At 40.2% G+C, this 22771-nt stretch overlaps 1 protein-coding gene across 12 annotated transcripts in view; it reads right to left on the bottom strand.

Moving 5' to 3' along the window:
* LOC140195375 (tensin-3-like) overlaps positions 1-22771 on the bottom strand; it is a 449612-nt gene that overhangs the window by 33093 nt on the left and 393748 nt on the right. For all 12 annotated transcript variants that reach the window (XM_072253585.1, XM_072253576.1, XM_072253577.1 and 9 more), the window contains 3 exons: positions 17113-17236; positions 16792-16881; positions 988-1162 (listed from right to left, as the gene is read on the bottom strand). In XM_072253585.1, coding sequence (XP_072109686.1) covers positions 988-1162; positions 16792-16881; positions 17113-17236 — 389 coding nt within the window. The remainder of the gene's footprint in view (positions 1-987; positions 1163-16791; positions 16882-17112; positions 17237-22771) is intronic.

Raw genomic sequence — 22771 nt, 5'->3', positions numbered from 1 at the left:
AAACTGTGATGCGATCCTCTGCCTGATTAATCAAATCTCCTCACATAGAGACTTCAGTTGACTTTCAAAAGGTCAACTACTTTATCAAACACAATATTAATTCTGTTGAATGGATTTTCCACCGAATAAACCTGCCACTGGAAGTGGATTTATCAGCTTAAACTCTGCGAGCCTCTTTATTGGAGTTGGGCTCTCGAAATCAAACAAGAGGCCAAGATACAAAACCCGTTAGTTTCAGAATGTTGGTAAAGAAAAGCCCGTTGCAAAGAACAATTATCTAGCAGGGGATAGTCAAACAAGAGCTTTATCATAAATCTACAATGATGTCATTGGAGGAGACCTCTTATGGTCATGCATAAAACATCACATTGCTATTTTCATGCACCCACTCAGCACATTTCCCTCCACAAGCTGTAACTAGCTAAACAGCGCTTCACATGTGAATAAAGTAAAATAAAGGAAAAAGCTACTTCCACATCAATTTGAGTTTAGCAAGTCTTACCACCAACAAAGGAAAAAACTCAGGTATTAACTTGTCATTCTGCTTGATACAGCATGACCTTCCCCCACCAGCCCGTCTAAGGTCTTTCAATGTTTCAATTGATAAATTTTTTTAAAAACTTGTCTAAGAAGCAACCTATTTGAAGTTTAAATATGTGACTGTGTTTGAAAAGCATTGAAAAGTCCCAGCCTAAAAGTATAGCCACCCCCACCTTCTCTGCTCCTCATTCCAGATTCTGAAATGTACAGTATCAATGGGAAAAAACAAATCTTCTGGATAAGTATCCACAAGTAGTGGTTAGGAATATTACATTAATATTTTGAAGGCCAAACAAAGAACAACTTTTCTTTGACTGTTAATGCTAACAAGTTTAAATGACTCCCGGTACATTTGGTTTTACACCTAGGGGTACCACTAAGGTCTTAACTGGCAGCTGTTGACTCATTTACATGGCTCTATGTGCAGGTAGTTTGTGAGGTTCCTACCTGTTTGTCCTGGGCACTTGGCTGTTGGTGGAGACTAAGCACATCGAGCCAAAAGGTCGCTGGTAAGATGTACTAGTCATTGGAGAATCAGTGTGGTACAGGACATTGCTCACTGCTGCACTATTATCTGAGCCCCCTACAGAATGATGACTGCCGTCCATGTAACTTCGGGGTTCTGTGTGGTAAAAATGCATTCGGTGTGAATGGTTGAAACAACAGTAGGTCCAGCTTTAGTGTCATGACTAACAATTTAAAACAAAGTAAGAATAAATCTTATCTAATAAAGCACCAATACAGAAAGAGAGGCAAGTGACAAAATATATCCTATTTTGTTGGCATGTCTCAATATCACATAACACAATGTCTTTACTCTTAATCACCAGAGTAGGCTTTCCAGCAAATACAAATATTAATTTGCTCAACAGCTTGGGTTTCTCAAAATAATTATTATAGATATTGTTAATTTAGTGTTTTGTTCTAAAAAAAAACAAAATGTGTGCTTCAAGCATTTTAGAAATCAGCTTGAGGTAATGATTTACTGCACTAGTTGATTACCTGCTTTTAATTTATTCCGAGGCAAATGTCAATTCAGAAATATTTTGTGGTTTTCTACACTTGTAGAATCTCTAACATTTTAGATTAGGTTTCTTGCAGAAGAATTTTCTTTCAAAGCACACCCAAGAAAAGATGATCTTTTTTAAAAAAATTCTTTTCAAAACTGTCAGATCACACTGGCAGAGGTAATCTATTTACAAAAAAGCCCAATGACTTGAACAGAATTTAGGGGGAAAAGGTAAAATCATAACCTTAGAGCATTCTTTTGGATAAAACCTCAGAAGCATGTTGACACAAGTACAAAGATGAGATAAAGCTATCTGAAAATCAATGAAACATGACGGCCGCCCAGATTCCTGACATAGCAGAGATAACTTGCCAACATCATAGACCATTATCCAAGGCAGTTTTGAAATGGTTCAAACGGGGCTTGTAGAAGCTTGTATGCTTATTTCACATCCATAGCTCACCCCTTCATCTACATAGGTGACAGATGTATCGGCACAGTATTTACAAGATGGGACAATAATCTGCACTACTGAGGACATAGAGTAACAGTTACTGGTACAATGTTCAATATTTTTATGCACTGAGCTAAAGGGTCCCACTAAGTTTTTCTCCTGCACATTTATTTCATTGAGATTCTCTCAGGGCAGTGCAAAAACATTCATTCCATGGATCCAGAAAGTGAAGCCTTACTCTTTCCAATAGCACCATCACCACTGTGGAAACACACCCTGGATGCCATCATTTCACACATTTAAAAAGGGAGGAAACAACACAGCCCATTTGGTTTTGAACAATGTGCTAATTTCTTGGCTCAGGAACTCGAAAGGTAATGTTTTAACATAGCTTCACGTCAAGAACGGGTTCTGTCTCTGAAGGGCAAACAAAGCTCTATGCATAGCAACAGTGTCTCAAAATGTTAACTTTTTTCAAAATCTATCTCACTTTAATCAGGAACTGGACACTAAACCATGGGAGTTGTAGGGGAAAACTTCAATGTTTAATTTTTTGTAATAATTTGGGGAAGAGCTCTGTTAGTCTCAAGACAAGCAGAAATACATAGCTGGCCTGCAGCTAGAAAGGACTGCCAACAGATAACCACTAACAACAGTGCTTTATATCTGGCATTTCCAGTATGGCTATTTCCCTAGATTCCTGTCTTTATAATGGGCAGAATCAAAGGCCACTCTGACACCAGGGGGAAATGCAATGAGATGTTGTGAAGAAGATTGCACTGTACTTGAGCTCTGGACTTCTGAAACCTGAGTTACATTGCACAAACATTGCAGTACTATGGGACTGAATCTGCAAAGTTCATGCTTAATAATATGTGCACATAGACAAACAAAAAAATGGCAGACAAAAATATCATTACATATGTTTACAGCTTCGTAGAAAGAATTTATGTGCATTATTTATGTTTATAGGCATTTAAAGCAATATGGAGAAGAATAGTCATTTTAAAACATGCACCCTGCAACTGCTAAGAACGTGGTTACTCAAGAAGATAAATGACTGCTTGGAAAACATACAATCAAACTGTGTGTATACAGCTGTGCCTTGGAGGTCCTTCTTAAAGGCTTCATAATTCTTCTTGTACAAAATGAAATTATGCCAGAAAGGACCATAAAACAGCGAAGTCTAATTATAAGCATGTGATGTGTCAAAATGCAAACGTTTGCTCTATTAAATCAGATAAGTCCATTAGGAATCCCACACTTTGATCAATTAAGAAAAATCAGAAGTCGTATGCTCCAGGCAGAAATTATCCAGCGCAATCATCTGAAAGTAATCTGTATTGGACTTCCAATATGGGCATGCCAGCCTTGTTCAATAATTTGCATTCATGTGTATTACTTTTGCTATGTACAGATTAATAGGATTAAAAAGCTTATTTTCTACAAGTGATAAGGCGATACTGATCCTACGTTAAGCCGACAATGAACTTCTGACCCAGATCTCCATATGCTAGCTGTCACATTCCTCTCCCATGCAACCCACCATTTCTCATTACTATCTCAAAAATTATAAAACTGAATAAAAACTGTGCTTGTGCACTTTGAGTTGGTAAAATTAAATTTTAATACGAAAATGAGGCAAATAATTGTGGTATTTAAAGTACAGGATAAGATTTCACATAAATTTGGTGCTCAATCGATTGCTCAGTTTGTGCTGGAGGGGCTCATGATGTTGAAGCCTTCCTTATCTCAAGGCAAGTAGGGATGGACAATAACTTCAGGCCTTGCCAACACTATCTACACACAAGTGAAATAATAAGAAACAACCCCTCCTTTGAGATCGAAGCCTTAAGAGAGCTGCAAGAGATTGTAAGTGCTGGAATCTGAAGCTGCAAACTATCTACTGGAGAAACCGAGTGGGTCAAACAGTATCTGTGGGAGTAGAGGTTGGAGGGGAGAATTATCCTCTGTTTATTGCTCCAGGAATGAAGAGAGCTTTGTATGAGCTGTTCTAAGTATAACTTAGCTCCTTTCACAAGCCTTCCATGCTATACTTTCTAATTGGAACAGCTAGACTTTTCTTGCAATTTTATCAGTTCATTATAAGTTTCTTATAAATACATCTTCAGACCACGTCTTTTATCATATACTCCACTGAACTATAAAAAACCTACAATGTAAACCAGCCCCAAGTTTCAAATTCACGGCATTTACCCTTCAGGAGAGACCAGTAGTAGCCAGTTACTGAACTCTGGAGTAGATTATCCCTACCAGGAAAGACTGGCATAGGAGAGCAAAATTATTGTTGCCTTTGTGAGGAGATTTAAAAAGAACTTTGATGTGAAATTATCCTACTGGCACCAGTGTTATTCCTCAGGGAAGAGAACGAAAGGAACAGGAAAGGATAGAAATAGTCAACAAGTTGGCCAGCTTCCATGGGGGCAATGAGACAAAAGCAGGTTCACGGAACTAGTGAAGGTCAAATATAAAAGCAATTGAAAGAAAAGCCAAACAGAGCAGCATTCTATTGGAAGGAAGGTGTGCCAAACACTGCACCAGCGGCGATGTGCTAAGATGCCCCCTCTTCCAATACCTGGAAGAATTGTACACCCATTTCATATGGTTCACAACTACCACCAGGTAAGCAGTCAGAGCTGCAGCTGAAATTGCAGCTCAAGTTATACTTGAAGCTTCTTGCCTGTAAAACTTTGTGAGGTAAAGCAAGGGACTACTCTAATGCTTACACTGAGCTCCATTAAACCAAAGTACATAGAAAGCCAAAGGCAGCAGTCAGGAGTAGAGATGAAGTGAACATTTGGACCCAGTGACATGAAGCTCAGGGATATACTTTCACACAGAATAAAGGTGTTCCACAGAGCAGATTTGCTTTACCCCCATTGCAGAAGCATTTGAACTGTGAAATGCAAACATAGCTAGTTTGTCATGCTGAAGAGCATATTGTCTCCCTCGGCAGGATGAACTGATTTTACAGTGCATGGTTTGACAGACGGACAGACATCACAAGGGTGAGATAGCTTGCTTGCCTCTGGTAACTGAGGAGGAGGTGGAGTGAAATCAGAGTGATGGCTGCAAAGTTAGTGTCAGTGGATGCATGTGGCCTGCCTCATTTCTATGCAAACTGCCTCTGGAGCCAGATCAGCAATATAAATGGGGTATTACTGAGGAATTCAGTGGACGGTTGCCAATGACCCAGATACGTGCTAGCTACCCTCAGGAATGTGCTCAGCTGTTACTGGTTCAGTATGTGGCCTGATTAATAGTTACATGTTAAAAAGCAGAACCTCCACAAGGAGTATCAATTCAACTAAGATTTAATGACTAAACAGATCCTAAAAAAGAGCAGAACAACATTTTACACAGAAACCATCCCATGGGGATTTCAGATGAGCAAAGATACCGGCCTATTGCCCAAGACCGGATATAACAGACTCAAAAAAGTCTGAAAGTTCTAAGCTTTAGCACAGAGATTTTTAAGAAATATTGCTATGAATTTTCTTCTTCCAGCTAGTATAAACAAAGGTGCCTGCAAATTCAAGAACCGAGTATCAAGACATTGCATTTAAAACTTGACCGGTCTGTTAGCTTGAAATCACTGAGCTCCACAGGAGTTATTGCTTCAGACTCCAGAGATAATGTTTCATTGCCAGCTGTTTACTTGCAGATTGCTAAATCTCTAAGGATTCAGATAGAAACATACATCAATCTGAAACCATAGTTTACCTACCAACAGAGGTAGCCATGATGTAAAGCTGTCATAAAAGCATCAGGAGGATTGAATGTGTTGAAATGCTGGAACAGTGCTGGAGCCACTCGAGCATTCAGTCTGCTGTTTTGTCTGCCAGACTTCAGTTTAACATCAGCACAGCAGGAATACCACATACAACAAAAAAATGTGACTTCACTCAAGAGATTATCCACCCTCAGTTTTCTGCTCTCTTTTACTTACAGTCTGTTAGGAACCCTGTACAAAACTTCCGCTGTGAGCTGAAAGGTGGAGAATGCCGAACTACGTTTTAATTGAAGATGTTTGGTCAGTAGTAGCTTAATCCACTCTGCTCGCATGGAAAATAATTCACCAATTGTTTAGACTAAGTTTGCTTCTTGCAGCCTGTGAGTGTCCATTCAGTGTATTCATGCTCTAGCTGCAGCCTCATTTACATTTGACTTTCAAGCGACACTGCAGCTTTGTTTTACACCCTCCCAATCTGTTCCTACCAATGAAAAAGGATTAATAAAAGTCAAAGGTCAAATTGCCCTTCAGGCCAAATACTTTGTGCACATTTTCTTTGCTGCCTGAAGGTATACAATCTTTTAAATACAAAGTGGAATTCCGCTGTTCTCTGGACTCACTTTAGCCTAAAGACAAGCGAAGCTAAAACTTGGTTGAGTGGCAGCTTTCAGCCATGGGAAAAGTTACAACTGAATTAAAAATAAAACAAGATGTTTTCAACTCACACAACTAAGCAGCTGAAATATTGTTTGCTTTCAGCATTTGTCACATCGCAGCTGCTAGCTCAGGAAACCAACCAACAAATCAGGGAAAAAAATGTTCTTTTTAAAGAAAACACAATTGACAAGGGCAGGTCCAATACATAGACAAACATCCTCACTGCTTTGAAAGCTGCATTACATCATGCATCAGGCCATCAGTAAAAATACTCCAATTCAAATTGGTATTATGGGATTTTGATAGAGATTTGATTCCCCCCGCCCTTTCTTTATTGTTATCCCAGGATTTGCTGATGCATCTTTGATACTTGCTTCAAGATGCTTCCAGCATCATTTCTGAGGGCTGCCCTTCCTGAGGTTGTTTGCTTTCACCTAAACATACACTTTCCCTTCTAACTAGGATGTGGAATTGAAATAAGGTGAGGTGTTTCCGTCTCAGACTAGAAGACCATTCAAATTACAATAAAATTCACAACTGAACCAGCTCCCAAACCTACCTGGACTTTTGTTTGGAGAAGGTACTGCAAAGCTTCTGCCAATCCCTGGGCTGTACCAGCTTAAGTGTTAACATGTTCCATGGCTGGAAGCCAATAATTCAGATAAAACCTACTGACACTAGACTCATCCCAGTTTGTTCCCTCTCGTTTTTTTTTCCCTCCCAGATCCACTCCTAAATTATTCTATGTTTAACTTCAAATTGCCCTGTGTCAGCACCTCCTCCACAAGCATGCCCATATCCTCCTGAAATCTGTCCATACCCTCCGACAGCTTCCTGCATTTCCAAGTTGTGCTTTTCTATTGAATACCTCTTGAAAGTCCATATACTCATTATCAACTGCATTGCATTTATCAACTACATTACTCAAAAATCAAACTGTTTTCACCAATCCATGCAGATTTTCTATTGTTAACCTCTGCTTGTCTAAATGAGTATTAAAAGTGTTCCTTGTCAGCATTTCTAGCATATTTCTTGCCAATAAACAGATTTATCAATTCTTTTTGATCAAAGGTGTGACATTTGCAATAATCCCTTCAGCACCTTTATATCCAAGGCTATAAGGCAATGCACTTATATCCACAGGTGACCAGTAGATTTAGAGCAACAGTTTTACAATTCTCACCATTACTTCCCTTAGCATCTGGATGGTGATCTAGAGCCTTATGCATTGCCAGACTTTACAGCATTTCCTTTCTGACAACTCATTGCCCTTCCCATATCATAACTTCCTCTTCTTTGTCTTTGGTACCATCTTTTTTCTCTGTGTAATATACTCAATTACTCTCAGTTGAAGACCTATGTTCTTGTTCTTAATCAGAGCCTATACTATCTTTTAATGTCTGCATGAGACCTTTCTACACATTTTTGTCTCTATTCAATGAACTCTTACATTCTATCTTTTTTCCCCGTGCCTTTCTTTGTTTTCTTACTGATCTTTCTATTTTGAACCTGATGGTCATTTGTCAATCAGTCATCTGATTAATCTGTGCTCTGTGTGCTCGGTGGGTTTGGCATCCTTTCTAAAATAGGTTGTTCAGATTATAGTCCATGCTCTTAAGTATAGATAAGAATGTTCTCTACTTGAGGTGTAAATAACAGAGAGAAGAGGAAAACAATAGACAATAGTGAGGTTTCTGAGAGTACAGTGGTGAGAGTTTTATTGAGGAATATTAGGACTGAAACTTCAACTAATTATTATGATGCAAGTAAGGAGTTCAGATTTTAAGGAGTGGAGGATGAAGGTGCTCATGCTGTAGGAAATACTGCAGTTTTTATTTGCATATTCAGCAAATGAACATATAAACACTAAAGACTCAAACTCTAGGTTTTTTCAATGAGGGTACTTTATCTCATATGTTGGGAGAGCAGTTTGCAGTGACATGAATGGAAGTGAAAATTTCATTTTAAGTTTCTGACATAATCAATGCTGTGCTTGATTCCATATACAGGAGTGAGGTGTTACAAGGAGTACTGATCTATCGGGAGCAAAAATTTCCTTTACAAATATTTAAGGGATAGTGATAATTGAAGAGATTCATTATAGAATTGAGCAGAGGAATTAGAATCCTTCAGAAAAAGCTTGAAAGACTGAATTTAGTCAAAATACTCTATGTGTTAAGGCCGAGGGCAAATAGATATACAGTCGGCCCTCCTTATCCGTGAGGGATTGGTTCCGAGAACCCCGCGGATACCAAAAAACGTGGATGTCAAGTCCCTTATTTAACCTGTCTCAGTGCTGGTGGACCTTAGGACCCAGGGCACCACAGGACCCTCCGCCTGCAGTGTTTCTGTTCCATTTACTTATAATACTTAATACAATGTAAATAGTTATTATACTGTATTATTTAGGGAATAATGACAAGAAAAAAAAAGTCTGTACATATTCAGTACAGACTCAACCATCGTCGCTCTTCTGGGAACGCTGATGCTGCCTCAGCATCAGCCGATCCCGATTCTCCCGTGATCTTTAAGTTCTTGAGGCTGTAGCGCTTTACGTAGCCAGCAAGTTATCCCTAGCACTAACACTTCCACGAATTTCAGCTTCTTTCTGCTTTATTGTGCCAATGCTCGATTCGTTCTGACTGGCCTTACGGCCCACTTCGGAATACGACACGCCACTTTTCAAAAGATCTACTCTTAGCCTTTGCGGAATTGCTTTGACCACATAATTGCTTTTTAGGAGCCAATTTTTCCACAGAAATAAAGTAGCGAACGAACGAGACGCGAGACGAACAATGCTCAAACAACGAGTGCTGGAGAGAGAACTTCTGGGTTTTCCCGAGTCGCGGCTGGTTAAATTTGCACATGCGGAACTCGCGGATAAGGAGGGTCGACTGTAAAAGAAACTCAGTGTTAGGAATGAGTCCACTCCCCACCCAGTCAAGGGCTTGTCTGACAAAAACCATTTTAATTGGCCACTAGAGGTCAGCATTGTAGCGTGCCCACAAGATACATGACAAGCTTCTCATTCCAGATGACCATGCTGTCATCCTAGAGGTGACGCTCTCTTGCCTAATGATAGCTGCAAGTATTCTTGCAGCAGATGGCTGGTCCTATACCTACACATCAGCTAGATCCTACAAAGGAAGTTCATCATGGTCACTGCAACATTAGCTGCAGTTATGGCTAAAAATATCTCAGTGAGTGCAATAAATCAGCATACCAATCAATCTTGTGTGCACTGACGCACGAATACGCACATGGAACAATTGTTAAGCAAACATTCATTAGTGGCGCCATAAGATTTACCATCCCAGTTTCTTTTGGTAACAGGCATCACCTTGTGGTTAGTCAAATGTGGGCACACAGAACATTTCAGTTAAGTGCAAGCAAGTAAACCCTTTACACTTGGCCTCTTCCATCTTGTGCTTTCCTCATATGTTACTCACATAAAGTTTCCCCACTGGAACTTTTATTCATTGTCACAAATGGTGTGACACGTGAAACTTCTAGAATAAATGACCAACACAAAACATTTTGAGAATGTAAGTGCTTGCAGGTAGCAAACAGTTGTGAATTGACTGAAAACATTTACATTCTTTCTAAAACGCTTCTAATACTTAATAACTGGATGTCTTGGAAATCCTTCCAGAGGACTGAAAAACAACACATTGCACAACACAACTTTATGAAATATCGTGCACAGCCTCCCACCCACAACGTAATATTAATACCAAAAGCCTCACACTTGCTTGGAGCAAATAGTTACGACATTGCTAACCATTGCTCTGAAAAATGTGCAAAAGGTAAACTAAGTGTGCAGGCTAATTTGTGGAATGCAAGTGCCTTTCTTCTCAGAAACTATAGGCAAATTAAATAACTTGTGATGAAGTACTCTGAGGAGCTTCATTTATAAAGCCTAACACATCATAGAGTCATATACATTAATGGCCTCAAGGTGACAAATCTATTTCCAAATGCAAATGTGGGCAACGTTCATTGCTAACTGCATGTGCATGTGGGCAAGAATCTCCTGTACAACCTCTCCCATCTTGCATTCCTCCTTACATTCCCCATCTCCTCCACGCCTAATTAATTCATATATAATAAATACAGACAATTATCTACGTGGAAGAAAGTAAGTATACCAACAAGTCTACTCTGCTACTACCAATTTCATTAAAAATGTCTTAACAGGAAAGTTACAATAAGAAATACTTATGTTCTATAAACCTCATTTGGTGACTAGTAGATAGCTGATTCCGAAAGAATGAATATGTTTATTATTTGCATGAAGTTTCTAAGAATGTAATTTTTGTAAACTATGACATTATTTTATTTTTGTTGTTTAATTATTCTACTTCCTTTTCATTAAAACTATTCTACAGGGAAAGAAGAAGTAAATCTTTTCTGCGTGTTTCAGTTTATGGGCATAGTTTCAGCAGAGACCTCAAATTAATCTAGACATTATTAACTATTGATTGATTTTATTTATTAAATCTATTTAATATATACAAATGCTTAAAATAACTGGATAAACAATTAGTTAGTAGAAACTAATAATAAAGTTTCAAGTGGTACAAGCCCTCTTTAAGATCTTGATTTCAGTAACAATTTTGAAGTTTATAACTTACTGGTTGAGTATATGTCATTAGCAACACACACAAAATGCTGGAGGAACAGGCTAGGCAGCATCTATGGAAAAGAGTTCAGTCGACGTTTCAGGCCGAGATCCTTCATCAGGATCTTTCTTCTCCATGGAGCTAACCATGCGCCTGAAATTCTGTGTTGGAAACAATGCCTTGAAATGAGCTCCAGGGGAAACAGAGAAACAAAGCAAAATTGCATTCTCCTTTGAACTGAGCATGGGTGTTAAGCAGCTGTGGCAATGGACTACTGAATACTTATTCATTCACAAGATGAGGTAATCTGCAGAAAGATCAGTATTTACTGATCATCAATATCTGTTCTTCTGAAGTGGTATGAAGCCACTGGACTAGTTTGGACGGGCAATTTGGTCAGCATAGACAATTTGGGGCCAATTTCTGTGCTTATGACACTAATCTCTAGTTATTGTCATGGAGTCACACAAGTTAGAAGCCGCCCACTATATCCATGTTGATCATCAAGTACCTTTCCTCATGAATTCCATGTACCAGGGTTTGGTCGGTAGTCATCTGTGCTGTGACTGTTCAACTATTCATCTCAATGCTTCTTAAATCTTGTGAGATGCCTCCACTATCCACTCAGGCAGAGTCCAACCACCTCTGGACGGAATGAAGTTGTTCTTCAGATATCACCTAAACCTCTTACCCCTTACTCTGCAACCTCTGCCCTTTAGTTTTGGATAACTTCGTGATGGGGAAACATTTCCAAATACTACTTGTCTAAGCTCTCATATTAGGTAGGGAGTTCCAGGGTTATTCCCCTATGAATAAGATAAAGCAATGCTACCTATCTAAGTCTAACGGGCACAATTTGCATCCAATTTGCTTCAACGATGTACAGATTGCAGACTTGCGAGGTGCAGATATTGTAATGAGGAAGGATTAATAAAAAGATCTTACGGTTCAGCATCCCCTGAAAAGTAGTTGACCACAATATGGCAGAATAATGGAACGTTTTGTAGGAGAACAGCCCAGGTAAAGATCAGCGTCTTCAAAGTAAATAAGCACAATTTTAAAGGTATAAAGGTGAAGTTGTCTAGAGTGGACTGAGGAAATAAGCAGTGGGGTAGGTCAGCAGATAATCTATCAGTTGGTCCAACATGCTCTATGTAAGATTATTCCGATCAGAAAGAGGGATTCCATGAGATAAAGGAACCATTTGTGATTAACAAAGAAAGCTCAAAAGTTATACTCAGTCGAAAAGTGAAGCATACAAAGGGGCAGGGGCTAGCAATGAATCTGAGAACTGAGATGTTTTTTTGGAAACCGGGGTCAAACTCTTTAAAAAAAATTTATGAAAGAAAATGAATTTGAGAGAAAACTTGCATGTAATATAAAAAGAATGCTGAAAGAGGGTGACTTTTGTAAGTGCGAAATTTTAGCGAATGAGTCTATTGAATTATAACATGAAGCAAAGAGAGGTCAAATCTTTTTTTGGTTGTATCAGTCTTCACCATGGAAGTCAGTGCAAATATCCAAAGATAGAATAGTTTCAAAGCACAGGTAGAAAAAATCCCACCATAGAATATTAGACAAACTCACAGGACTAAAATCAGACAAGTTGACAGGATTAAATGGCCTATACTCAAGTCTTTAAAAGTAAATGGCTGTAGAGATAGAAAATCCACTGGTTGAAACTTTTCAAAGCTTGCTAACTTCTGGGTAGGTTCCGGAGGTTTGAAAAGCAGTAAACTAAACTCCCTTGTTGAAGAAAGGAGGAAGGAAAAAGCTGGGTGTTGTGGGCTTGTTAGCTTAACATCTATTGCAGGCAAGATTCTGAAGTCTATAATCAAAGAGGAAATAACCAGTCATTCAGAAAAGCTAAATATAATCAAAAACCTAGTCAATTAGGTTTTATAAAAATTATGTTTGACGGATTATGATTTAAAGGGTAAGAGACTGCAAATGTTTGAATCACATAAAGTTAGCAGGCAGGTTCAACATGTAGTAGAGGTGGCAAATGACATTTTGCCTTTTACTGCAAAGGGATTCAAGATTAAAAATGGGTGAATTTTATTACTACTGTGAAAGCTGTTTTATTCCTGGCACACTGTGCAGAATTTTACACAGAAAAGGAGATGGTGGAACTCCAAATGAAATTCTTGCCTGAGAATGAAGAAAGGCTCAACAGCTTGGTTCTGTATTCTTTGGAGCTGAGGAGAATAAGAGTGACCTACCTGAGACTTTATGGGTGAGGGATGGTACAGATGTTAAGGGGTTTTCACTAGTGGGGGAGCCTCAAATGAGGTGATGTAGATGCAAGATAAATGGATGCATAGAAATTTCTTTTCTTCCAGTGAATTTCATTCATCTCTGGAATTTCTTGCCCTGAGGGTGGTCGTGGTCAGGTTAATAGATATATTTAAAGTAATGACAGATAAATAGCTAAATGATTGAGGAATTATAGGCTATAGTGAACAGACACAGAAGGGAGTTGAGGCCGGTATCAGCCAAGATCATATTGAATGGCTGGGCAGGCTTGAACTGAATTGAATTGACTTTATCCTTGCTCCTACTTTTTTGTGTTCTTGTGTACAAACAGCAGCTGCAGTGCACCAATAAAGCAAGATCACTTTAATTATCCTAGATGGGATACTAAGTAAGAGCTGCTTTAACCTGGATACTGCCAAGATTCTTGAGTGTTGCTGGAACTGTCTGTTGGTGTAGACTGAGCCTGCAAACAGTACAGTCCTTCCCAATTCTAAATATTTCAACAAATGAAGGTCACTGAAGACATTTGCATCTAAGTTGTTGCCTTGAGTGTCTCCTGGAACAACTTCCAAAGCAGGTACAAATCAGCCTGCAACAATCACAATTACATTGTTTTCTGCTAGGGAGGAATTTGCTCCTATTTTCTACTGATTTCAGTTTTACCAGTGCTTCATGTCATGTACTCACTCTCAGTTTGTCTCTGGAATTCAACTTGTCCATCCACTTTGGACCAAAATTGACAGAACTCAAACTGACTACCAGTGGGAGGGCGACCAGTGATAATAGCACCATTGAAGTAGTTCCCATCAGTTGCTGATGTCCAAGGAGGATAGAATTAAAAAAAAAACATCTAGGCAATCTTCAGTTTTGTTGGGAACACTTTGACTAGGGGAATAGCTGGTTCTGGAACAGAAACCTTCAACACTACTGGGAAAATCCATACCTTGCTAAACACCAAAATGTATAAATCAATAGATTCAAGATCCATCACTCTCGGAAAGCTTTATCCTCTCCATCTCCATAGTCTGGTTTCCTTGCTTCAGTCACATTACATAGGCAACTTTACAATTTGAATGAGAAGCAGAGCACAATATTCAGGATATAAGACCATCAGACCATAAGATATAGGAGCAGAAGTAGGCCATTTGGCCCATCAAGTCTGCTTCACCATTCGATCATGGGCTGATCCAATTGTTCCAGTCATCCCCACTCCTCTGCCTTCTCCACATACCCTTTTATGCCCTGGCTAATCAAGAAACTATCTATCTCTGCCTTAAATGCACCAAATGACTTGGCTTCCACAGCCACTTGTGGCAACAAATTCCACAGATTTACCACCCTCTGACTAAAGTAATTTCTCCACATCTCAGTTCAAAATGAACATCCTTCAATCCCGAAGTTGTGCCCTCTTGTCCTACACTCCCCTAACACGGGAAATAACTTTGCCATATCTAATCATTTCGGGCCCTTTAACAGTCAGAATGTTTCTATGAGATCCCCCCTCATTCTCCTGAACTCCAGGGAATACAGCTCAAGAGCTGCCAGACGTTCCTCATACGGTAACCCTTTCATTCCTGGAATCATTCTTGTGAATCTTCTCTGAACCCTCTCCAATGTCGGTATATCCTTGCTAATATAAGGAGCCCAAAACTGCACACAATACTCCAAAGTGTGGTCTCACGAGTGCCTTATAGCGCCTCAACATCACATCCCTGCTCTTATATTCTATACCTCTAGAACTGATTGCCAACATTGCATTTGCCTTCTTCACCGCCGACTCAACCTGGAGGTTAACCTTTAGGGTATCCTGCACAAGGACTCCAAAGTCCATTTGCATCTCTGTGTTTTGAATTCCCTCTCCATCTAAATAATTGTGCGCCCGTTCATTTCTTCCACCAAAGTGCATGACTATACACTTTCCAACATTGTATTTCATTTGCCACTTCTTTGCCCATTCTGTTAAACTATCTAAGTCTCTCTGCAGGTTCTCTGTTTCCTCAACACTACCTGATCCTCCACCTATCTTTGTATCATCAGCAAATTCAGCCACAAATCCATTAATTCCATAGTCTAAATCATTGACATACATCATAAAAAGCAGCGGTCCCAACACTGACCCCTGTGGAACTCCACTGGTAACCGGCAGCCAGCCAGAATAGAATCCCTTTATTCCCACTCTCTGCCTTCTGCCAATCAACCAATGCTCCACCCATGCTAGTAACTCCCCTGTAATTCCAGGGGCTCTTATCTTGCTAACCAGCCTCCTGTGTGGCACCTTGTCGAAGGCCTTCTGAAAATCCAAGTACACCATATCCACTGCATCTCCTTTGTCTACCCTGCTTGTAAATTCCTCAAAAAATTGCAGTAGGTTAGTCAGGCAGGATTTTCCTTTCAGGAAAATATGCTGGCTTTGGCCTATCTTGTCATGTGCCTCCAGGCACTCTGTAATCTCATCCCTAACAATCGATTTCAACAACTTCCCAACCATTGATGTCAGGCTAACAGGTCTATAGTTTCCTTTCTGCTGCCTCCCACTCTTCTTAAATAGCGGAGTAACATTTGCAATTTTCCAGTCATCTGGTACAATGCCAGAATCTATCGATTCTTGAAAGATCATTGTTAATGCCTCTGCAATCTCTCCAGCTACTTACTTCAGAACCCGAGGGTGCATTCCATCAGGTCCTGGAGATTTATCCACCCTCAGACCATTAAGCTTCCTGAGCACCTTCTCAAGTCGTAATTTTCACTGCACATACTTCTCGTCCCTTATACCGTTAAATGCCTGGTATACTGCAGATGTCTTCCACTGTGAAGACTGATGCAAAATATGCATTCAGTTCCTCTGCCATCTCTGCGTCTCTCATTACAGTATCTCCAGCGTCATTTTCTATTGGTTCTATATCTACCCTCAACTCTCTTTTACCCTTTATATACTTAAAAAAAAAACTTTTAGCATCTTCTTTGATATTACTCACCAGCTTCCTTTCTTAATCCATCTTTTCCTTCCTAATAGCCTTCTTTGTTTCCTTTTGCAAGTTTTTAAAAGGTTCCCAATCCTCTACCTTGCCACTAGCTTTGGTTTCCTTGTATGCCCTCTCTTTTGCTTTTACTTTGGCTCTGACTTTACTTGTCAACCATGGCAGTGTCCTTCTTCCATTCGAAAATTTCTTCTTATTTGGAATATACGTATCTGTCTTGCACTTCCTTCATTTGTCGCAGAAACTGCAGCCATTGCTGCACTGCTGTCCTTTCTGCTAGTGTCCCTTTCCAGTCAACCTTGGCCAGTTCCCCTCACGTGCCATTGTAATTTCCTTTATTCCACTGAAATACTAACACCTAAGAATTTAGTTTATATGTTAAGTTGAGCTCCACAGATGCTTCAGGTTGTTTACTAGGAGCAGGTCTTGGCTGCGCCGCTGAATGACTTTGTGAATGAAAACTGCATGCAAATTCACCTTCCATGAGATTAACAAATTCAGGCCTAGAGCACATTCTTTACCATGAACAATTCTGTAGACATCAGAAGAGTTGCTGTTCTGTTCTCCGACTCCATACACAGGAACTCCAGAATAATTCTGAGACATTTTGACTGCAACAGAGAAAAAAAAAATCCATGTGGTTTTATTCCCCAGGTACAAACGTGCTGACCATTAAATAATTTTACTGCATGTAGAATAATTAGCAGCCTAACTTCAATGCTGATTATGAACACCAATAAACCAACATTTCAATTGTTTACTTACTTTCTATCTGCTTCAAACTTTGATTTAAAAAAAATCACAATTCTGTATGTTGATTAGTAGAGTATTGAAGTAGTTACCATATGGAGTTGGGGGTGAGACTGGGAATGCTGGTGTGGGAGGTGGCACTTCATTTGCAGAGGATGAGATTAACAGTCTGCCATCCACCTCATCCTGTCCAACATTACATCCTGGTTTGTTTAGCTGCAATAAAATAGAACAGAACATTCCTTGGAATAAGTTAGCATTAATTTAAAAAAAACACTGGATTAATCAGCAGCCTTTGATTTCCAAGGAACTGCATGTGCAAAGTAAATCATTGCCTTGGAAATGAAGCACATAGCTCATTACTTATATTCCATAATGTCAATAAACAATACTCTGGCCAAATGGCAATGTGTAGCCAACACTCCTCAGGTACTTGTATTCATCACTTAACTTTACAAAGAATACACATCCACTTTCAATAAAACAGCTGGTTCCACATTTTAAATTCAATGTGTCCTTCTTTCCCTCCATTCTCCTCAGTGTCACAGGATTTTGCCAAAGCCAGACTCCTAGAAGCTTGGTTATGTGAAGTTCTGCATACACTAGCCCTACCACTGTTCTAGTCATAGAAAAGTACAGCACAGAAACAAGCCACTTGGCCCATCTAGTCCATGCCGAACCATTTAAACTACCTAGGCCCATCTACCTGCACTAGGACTAGAGTCCTCCATACCCCTACCATCAATGTACCTGTCCAAACTTGTCTTAACCATTGAAATTGAGCTTGCATGCACCACTTGCACTGGCAGCTCGTTCCACTCTCACAACCCTCTGAGTGAAGAGGTTTCCTTTGATGTTCCCCTTAGAATATTTCACCTACAAGTAGTAATAAAGCTGAGCCCAGTTTTGGGCTTATATGGCATCCTTACACATAAAAATTTAGTGCACAGCCAATGGATGTAGTAGTACATGCTAATCTCCCAGTCTAATCTATGATTTGATATCTAGCCACAGGGCTGAGCTCAGTCAACCCAACAGAATACAAGGAATAAACACAGATATGGGCATTCAGACTGCTGAGCTTGCTACACTATTGGAAAACTAATAGATTCTGAACTTTCCCAGCTCTTTCCTGCCTAGTCAGTAAGGCACAGATAGACTCTTGGTAATGTTTGCTTTCTTTGACTTCACTTGTGAAAGTACTTCTGAATATTCAAACTTACTTGAATAAGACTAATTCCAGAATAAAATGGGCTATAGAAGAATTAGTGATGAGGAAATGTATATGCATCTTTATTTATTGTTGCTTAAACTTCATCTCTTTAAGACAAAAAGGCTAATGTTGCCCTTCAAGCTACTGTAGAGAGATGTGCCTTTGTAGAATAGATTTATGTGGCTTTGCTCTCTCAGCATGATTGAAAACTACTTCTAAATAAGTCCAGGAAACTCCAGCTTGCACCCCATAAATCCTGAAGTTCTAGCCCCCAACATCAACTGTTATCCATTTCCACAGGTGCTGCCAGACCCGCTGAGTTCTTCCAGCATTTTCCTGTGTGTTGCTCTGGAGTTCCAGCATCTGCAGAATTTTTTGTGATTATGATTTGCTTCCTCATAAACCCTCCAGTGTGGCATCAAAACTGCATCAGGTATTTTCATATGTAACCCTATAGAGCACTCAACATGTGTGTCCATGCTGAAAACAGAAACTCAAACACTGGGAGGGAGTTGATTTGTGGTTAAGAAATCTAGAAGAGCACATCCGCCTCCTTCCACGAAATCTAATTACAAGGCCCACTAAATCTAATTACAGTTTTGCTTTCTGTCTCCTGGCCACAGTCACCTTGCAGTGAGGAGGGTAGGAGAGATCAGAGTCCACTGCAGAAGAAATGGAATTGGGATAAAGGATTAGCCAGTAGACTCAAGGAGCCCTAAGGCCTATTGCTTCCATTGCAAATCAGTTTCAGGAGTTTCCTTTTTTATATATTGGTCCCAGGAACCAGAGCAATGATTAGAGCAATATAAAGCTACAGGTTCATGATCCCTTATCTGAAATCCTTGGGGCCAGTTACATTTCGGAATTCAGAATTTTTCAGATTTCAAAATCCTTCCTTATTGGATCCGGGACCGCCGCCCCCCGCAGATACCAAAAAACATGTATGCTCAAGTCCTTTATTTAACCTGTCTCAGTGCGGGTGGACTTTAGGACCCAGTGGAGCTCCGGACCTACGCACATCCTCCCGTATACTTTAAGTCATCTCTAGATTACTTATAATACCTAATACAATGTAAATGCTATGTAAATAGTTGTTATACTGTATTGTTTAGGGAATAGTGACAAGAAAAAAAAAACATTCAATAAAACAAAAATATACAGCTTCAAACGAACCGAATCAAACACATGGTAAGTGACTTATTGGAATAAATGTAGAACGTCACTGTCACTGTAAAACTTCAGTAATTTGTCTTTCTGTTTCTTTAAATCATATACAGTGGTAGTTCCGACACCATGTTCTTCAGTAAGATGCCGCACAGACACACCACAATCAAGCTTCTGCAATAACTCCACTTTTTCTCATTGTTACCCAAAGGGGTATCTGCAACTCTTTTTGACATTTTCACAGTGAAATTAAACACAAAGTCAACAGTGAACACAAAATATCAGCGAACAGCAAATGCACATGTAACCAGTACCAGCGCTGAGCCACAACTAACGTTTGGCGGCCTCTGCTAGCGCTGCCACGTCACACCTGAGTGACATCAGCTGTTGGCAAGAAAACCTTCGGTTTTCAGAGCTTTTTGGATTTCAGAATTTCGGATAAGGGATTATGGACCTGTAGTTTCTACTCTTGTACTAAACAACAGATTTCAGACTAGAGTAGGAGTTAAATGGGAAAAAGAATGTAGATACGAACTTTTTTCTGTAAACTGAAACAATTTCTACAAAGTGAAAGAGACTAGCTAGTTCATTTGTAAATGCTGAGGTATTTACTGGGTCCTCAATACAATTTCTGCATGAACTGTACTCTGCAAAAAAAAAACCAAAATAGCCACTGGCTCAAGTTGGGGACTTAACATGCTGAACATTAGAGGCCTGAACATTAGCATCACCTATGGCGGTAAGGTCGAGGGTGAGGTCCCTGACAAAGAACAATCCAACCAAGACCTCAGCGGTGGAACAAGCAGACGAAGTTACTTCGAACTCAACGGCTGTGAAGGCCGATGAAGGCTGCAACATATCCATCAGCTCCAATCGTCGTGATTTCCATGCCATTGGAATCAGTTGGTTGATTTGTGAAGTATCGTTTTCTTCTTGGAGTGCAACATAAGTACACATTAAACAAATACACGCACAAGTGTTTTCACTCTGTGGGCCACTTCTTCAAGTTTTTCGGCGATCGAGGGAGGGCGACGGGAACAGGCAATGTGATGGCTGGAAGCTCCTAGTGAAGAGCCGGCACAAAAGCGGTGAATACTTGACTCAGTGGCTCAACTTTTGGACAGAAGCAAGGAAGTTGTTTGGTAGCAGTATTCATGTCTGAGCAGCCCTATTTAGGATTCACTCTGCTCACCCTGAACTGGGAAGGGGCTAGAAAAGGTGCCCTAAAAATAGTCTGCTTCACCCGATCCTCTCTGGAAAACCACGTCCAGAGGGATCACCATCATGTGGTCAGAAAACATCGAGAAGTGAAACTATGAAATTTGGAACCTGGAATATACGAACTCTGATGGATAACCCAAACTCAGACCCACCAGAGAGGAGAACTGCCTTTGTTGCCCGGGAATTCCAAAAATTCAACTTTGACATTGTTGCTCTGAGTGAGATCCGCAGAGCTAGAGAAGGGCAACTAAAGGAAGAGCAAAGTCAATACACCTTTTTCTGGAAAGGACATGATCCTAAACAACCGAGGATCCATGGAGTAGGTTTTGCCATCCGAAACAGCCTACTTCAGAAGCTGACAGAGCAACCACTGGGAATCAACGAATGTCTCATGACTCTGCAAATCCAACTTGTCAAGAACCAACACACCAACAACATCAGCGCCTATACTCCAACTCTGGATGCTGAAGATGAAGTAAGGATGAACTTGTACGCTCAACTTGACCACGCCCTTTCCTCTGTTCTCAATAATGACAAGGAGAGCAATGCTGACATCAATTCTAGATGGAGGGAGCACTTTGAAGATCTTCTAAATCAAACCATCTCATTTGACAGGAATGTGATTAACAACATTCCAAAACAGCCCGTTGACGACTCCCGAAGCAAAATACCAACACTTGAAGAAGTCAAGGAAGCCATCAAAACCTTGAAAAACAACAAGGCCTCTGGACTCAATGGAATACCAGCTGAGGTCTACAAAATCGGAGGTAACCCACTTCATTATCAACTGCATCAACTTCTCATCAAGATCTGGATAAATGAAGATGTACCAGTAGACTTTAGAGACTCAGCAATCATTACCATCTACAAAAGGAAAGGCGATTGACCCGAATGCGAAAAATATCGTGGAATTTCCCTGTTAGCAGATCCTCACCCACATCATGAACAACCAGCTCAAGCCTTTAGCGAGAAGATCCTTCCGGAGACACAAGCCGGTTTTAGACCATCACGTGGAGCAATCGACATGATCTTCACAATGCGACAACTACAAGAAAAATGTCATGAACAACTTCAACCTTTGTACATGGCATTCATCGATCTCACCAAAGCCTTTGACTCGGTATCAAGGGAACTCTTATGGGATGTCCTATCCACCTATGGATGCCTTGAAAAGTACATTTGAATCCTGAGACTCCTCCACGATGGCATGCTTGCCACAGTCATGGTCAGCAACAGTAACAGTAACTGTGAGCCCTTTCAAGTTAGATCAGGAGTAAAACAGGGATGCGTGATTGCCCCAACTTTGTTCACCATCTTCACTGCGACAATCATTCATATTATCAAGGATGACCTACCCCCAGGAATCAAAATTGTCTACAGAACAGATGGCAGACTTTTCAATCTTGCCCGTCTCAAGTCCAAAACGATGACATCCATGGGTTCCCTCATCGAGTTCTAATACGCAGATGACAACAGTGCTGCAGCTCTTTCAGAAAACCACCTACAACAGATTCTGACTGCCTTCAACCGTGCATACACGAAACTTGGACTTACCGTCAATTCCAGGAAGACTCAGATCATCTATCAACCGTCACCAACTGAGACAAGTCGGATAGAACCATCAATTCGACTTGGAGAAACAACCCTGGAAAACGTGGACCTCTTTCCGTATCTTGGAAGTCACCTCTCCTCCAAAGTCGACCTTAATGACGAGATCCAACATCGTCTTAAATGCGCTGCAGCAGCTTTTGAACGTCTCTGAACAAGAGTCTTTCATGATCGTGGCATCCGAACAGACACCAAAATGTTAGTGTACAAAGCGTGGTAATCCCAACACTGCTGTATGCATCAGAAACCTGGACAACATACCGACAACATCTGAAGGCACTTGAAAAGTTCCATCAACGCTGTCTTCGAAACATCTTAAATATCAGCTGGGAAGATAGAAGAACTAACGTCAGCGTGCTAAACAAGCATTGAAGCCTACGTCATCAAGAACCAACTAAGATGGAGCGGTCATGTTGTTTGGATGAAAGACGAATGTCTGCCGAAACCAATCTTCTACTCTCAGCTTAAAGAAGGCAAGCGTAAAAGAGGCAGACAACAGAAGAGATTCAAAGACGTCTTAAAAGCCAACATGAAGAAATGTAACA

This window comes from Mobula birostris, chromosome 3, assembly GCF_030028105.1.
Source record: "Mobula birostris isolate sMobBir1 chromosome 3, sMobBir1.hap1, whole genome shotgun sequence".
Taxonomy (NCBI): domain Eukaryota; kingdom Metazoa; phylum Chordata; class Chondrichthyes; order Myliobatiformes; family Myliobatidae; genus Mobula; species Mobula birostris.
This window is presented reverse-complemented; position numbering and strand designations above follow the sequence as displayed.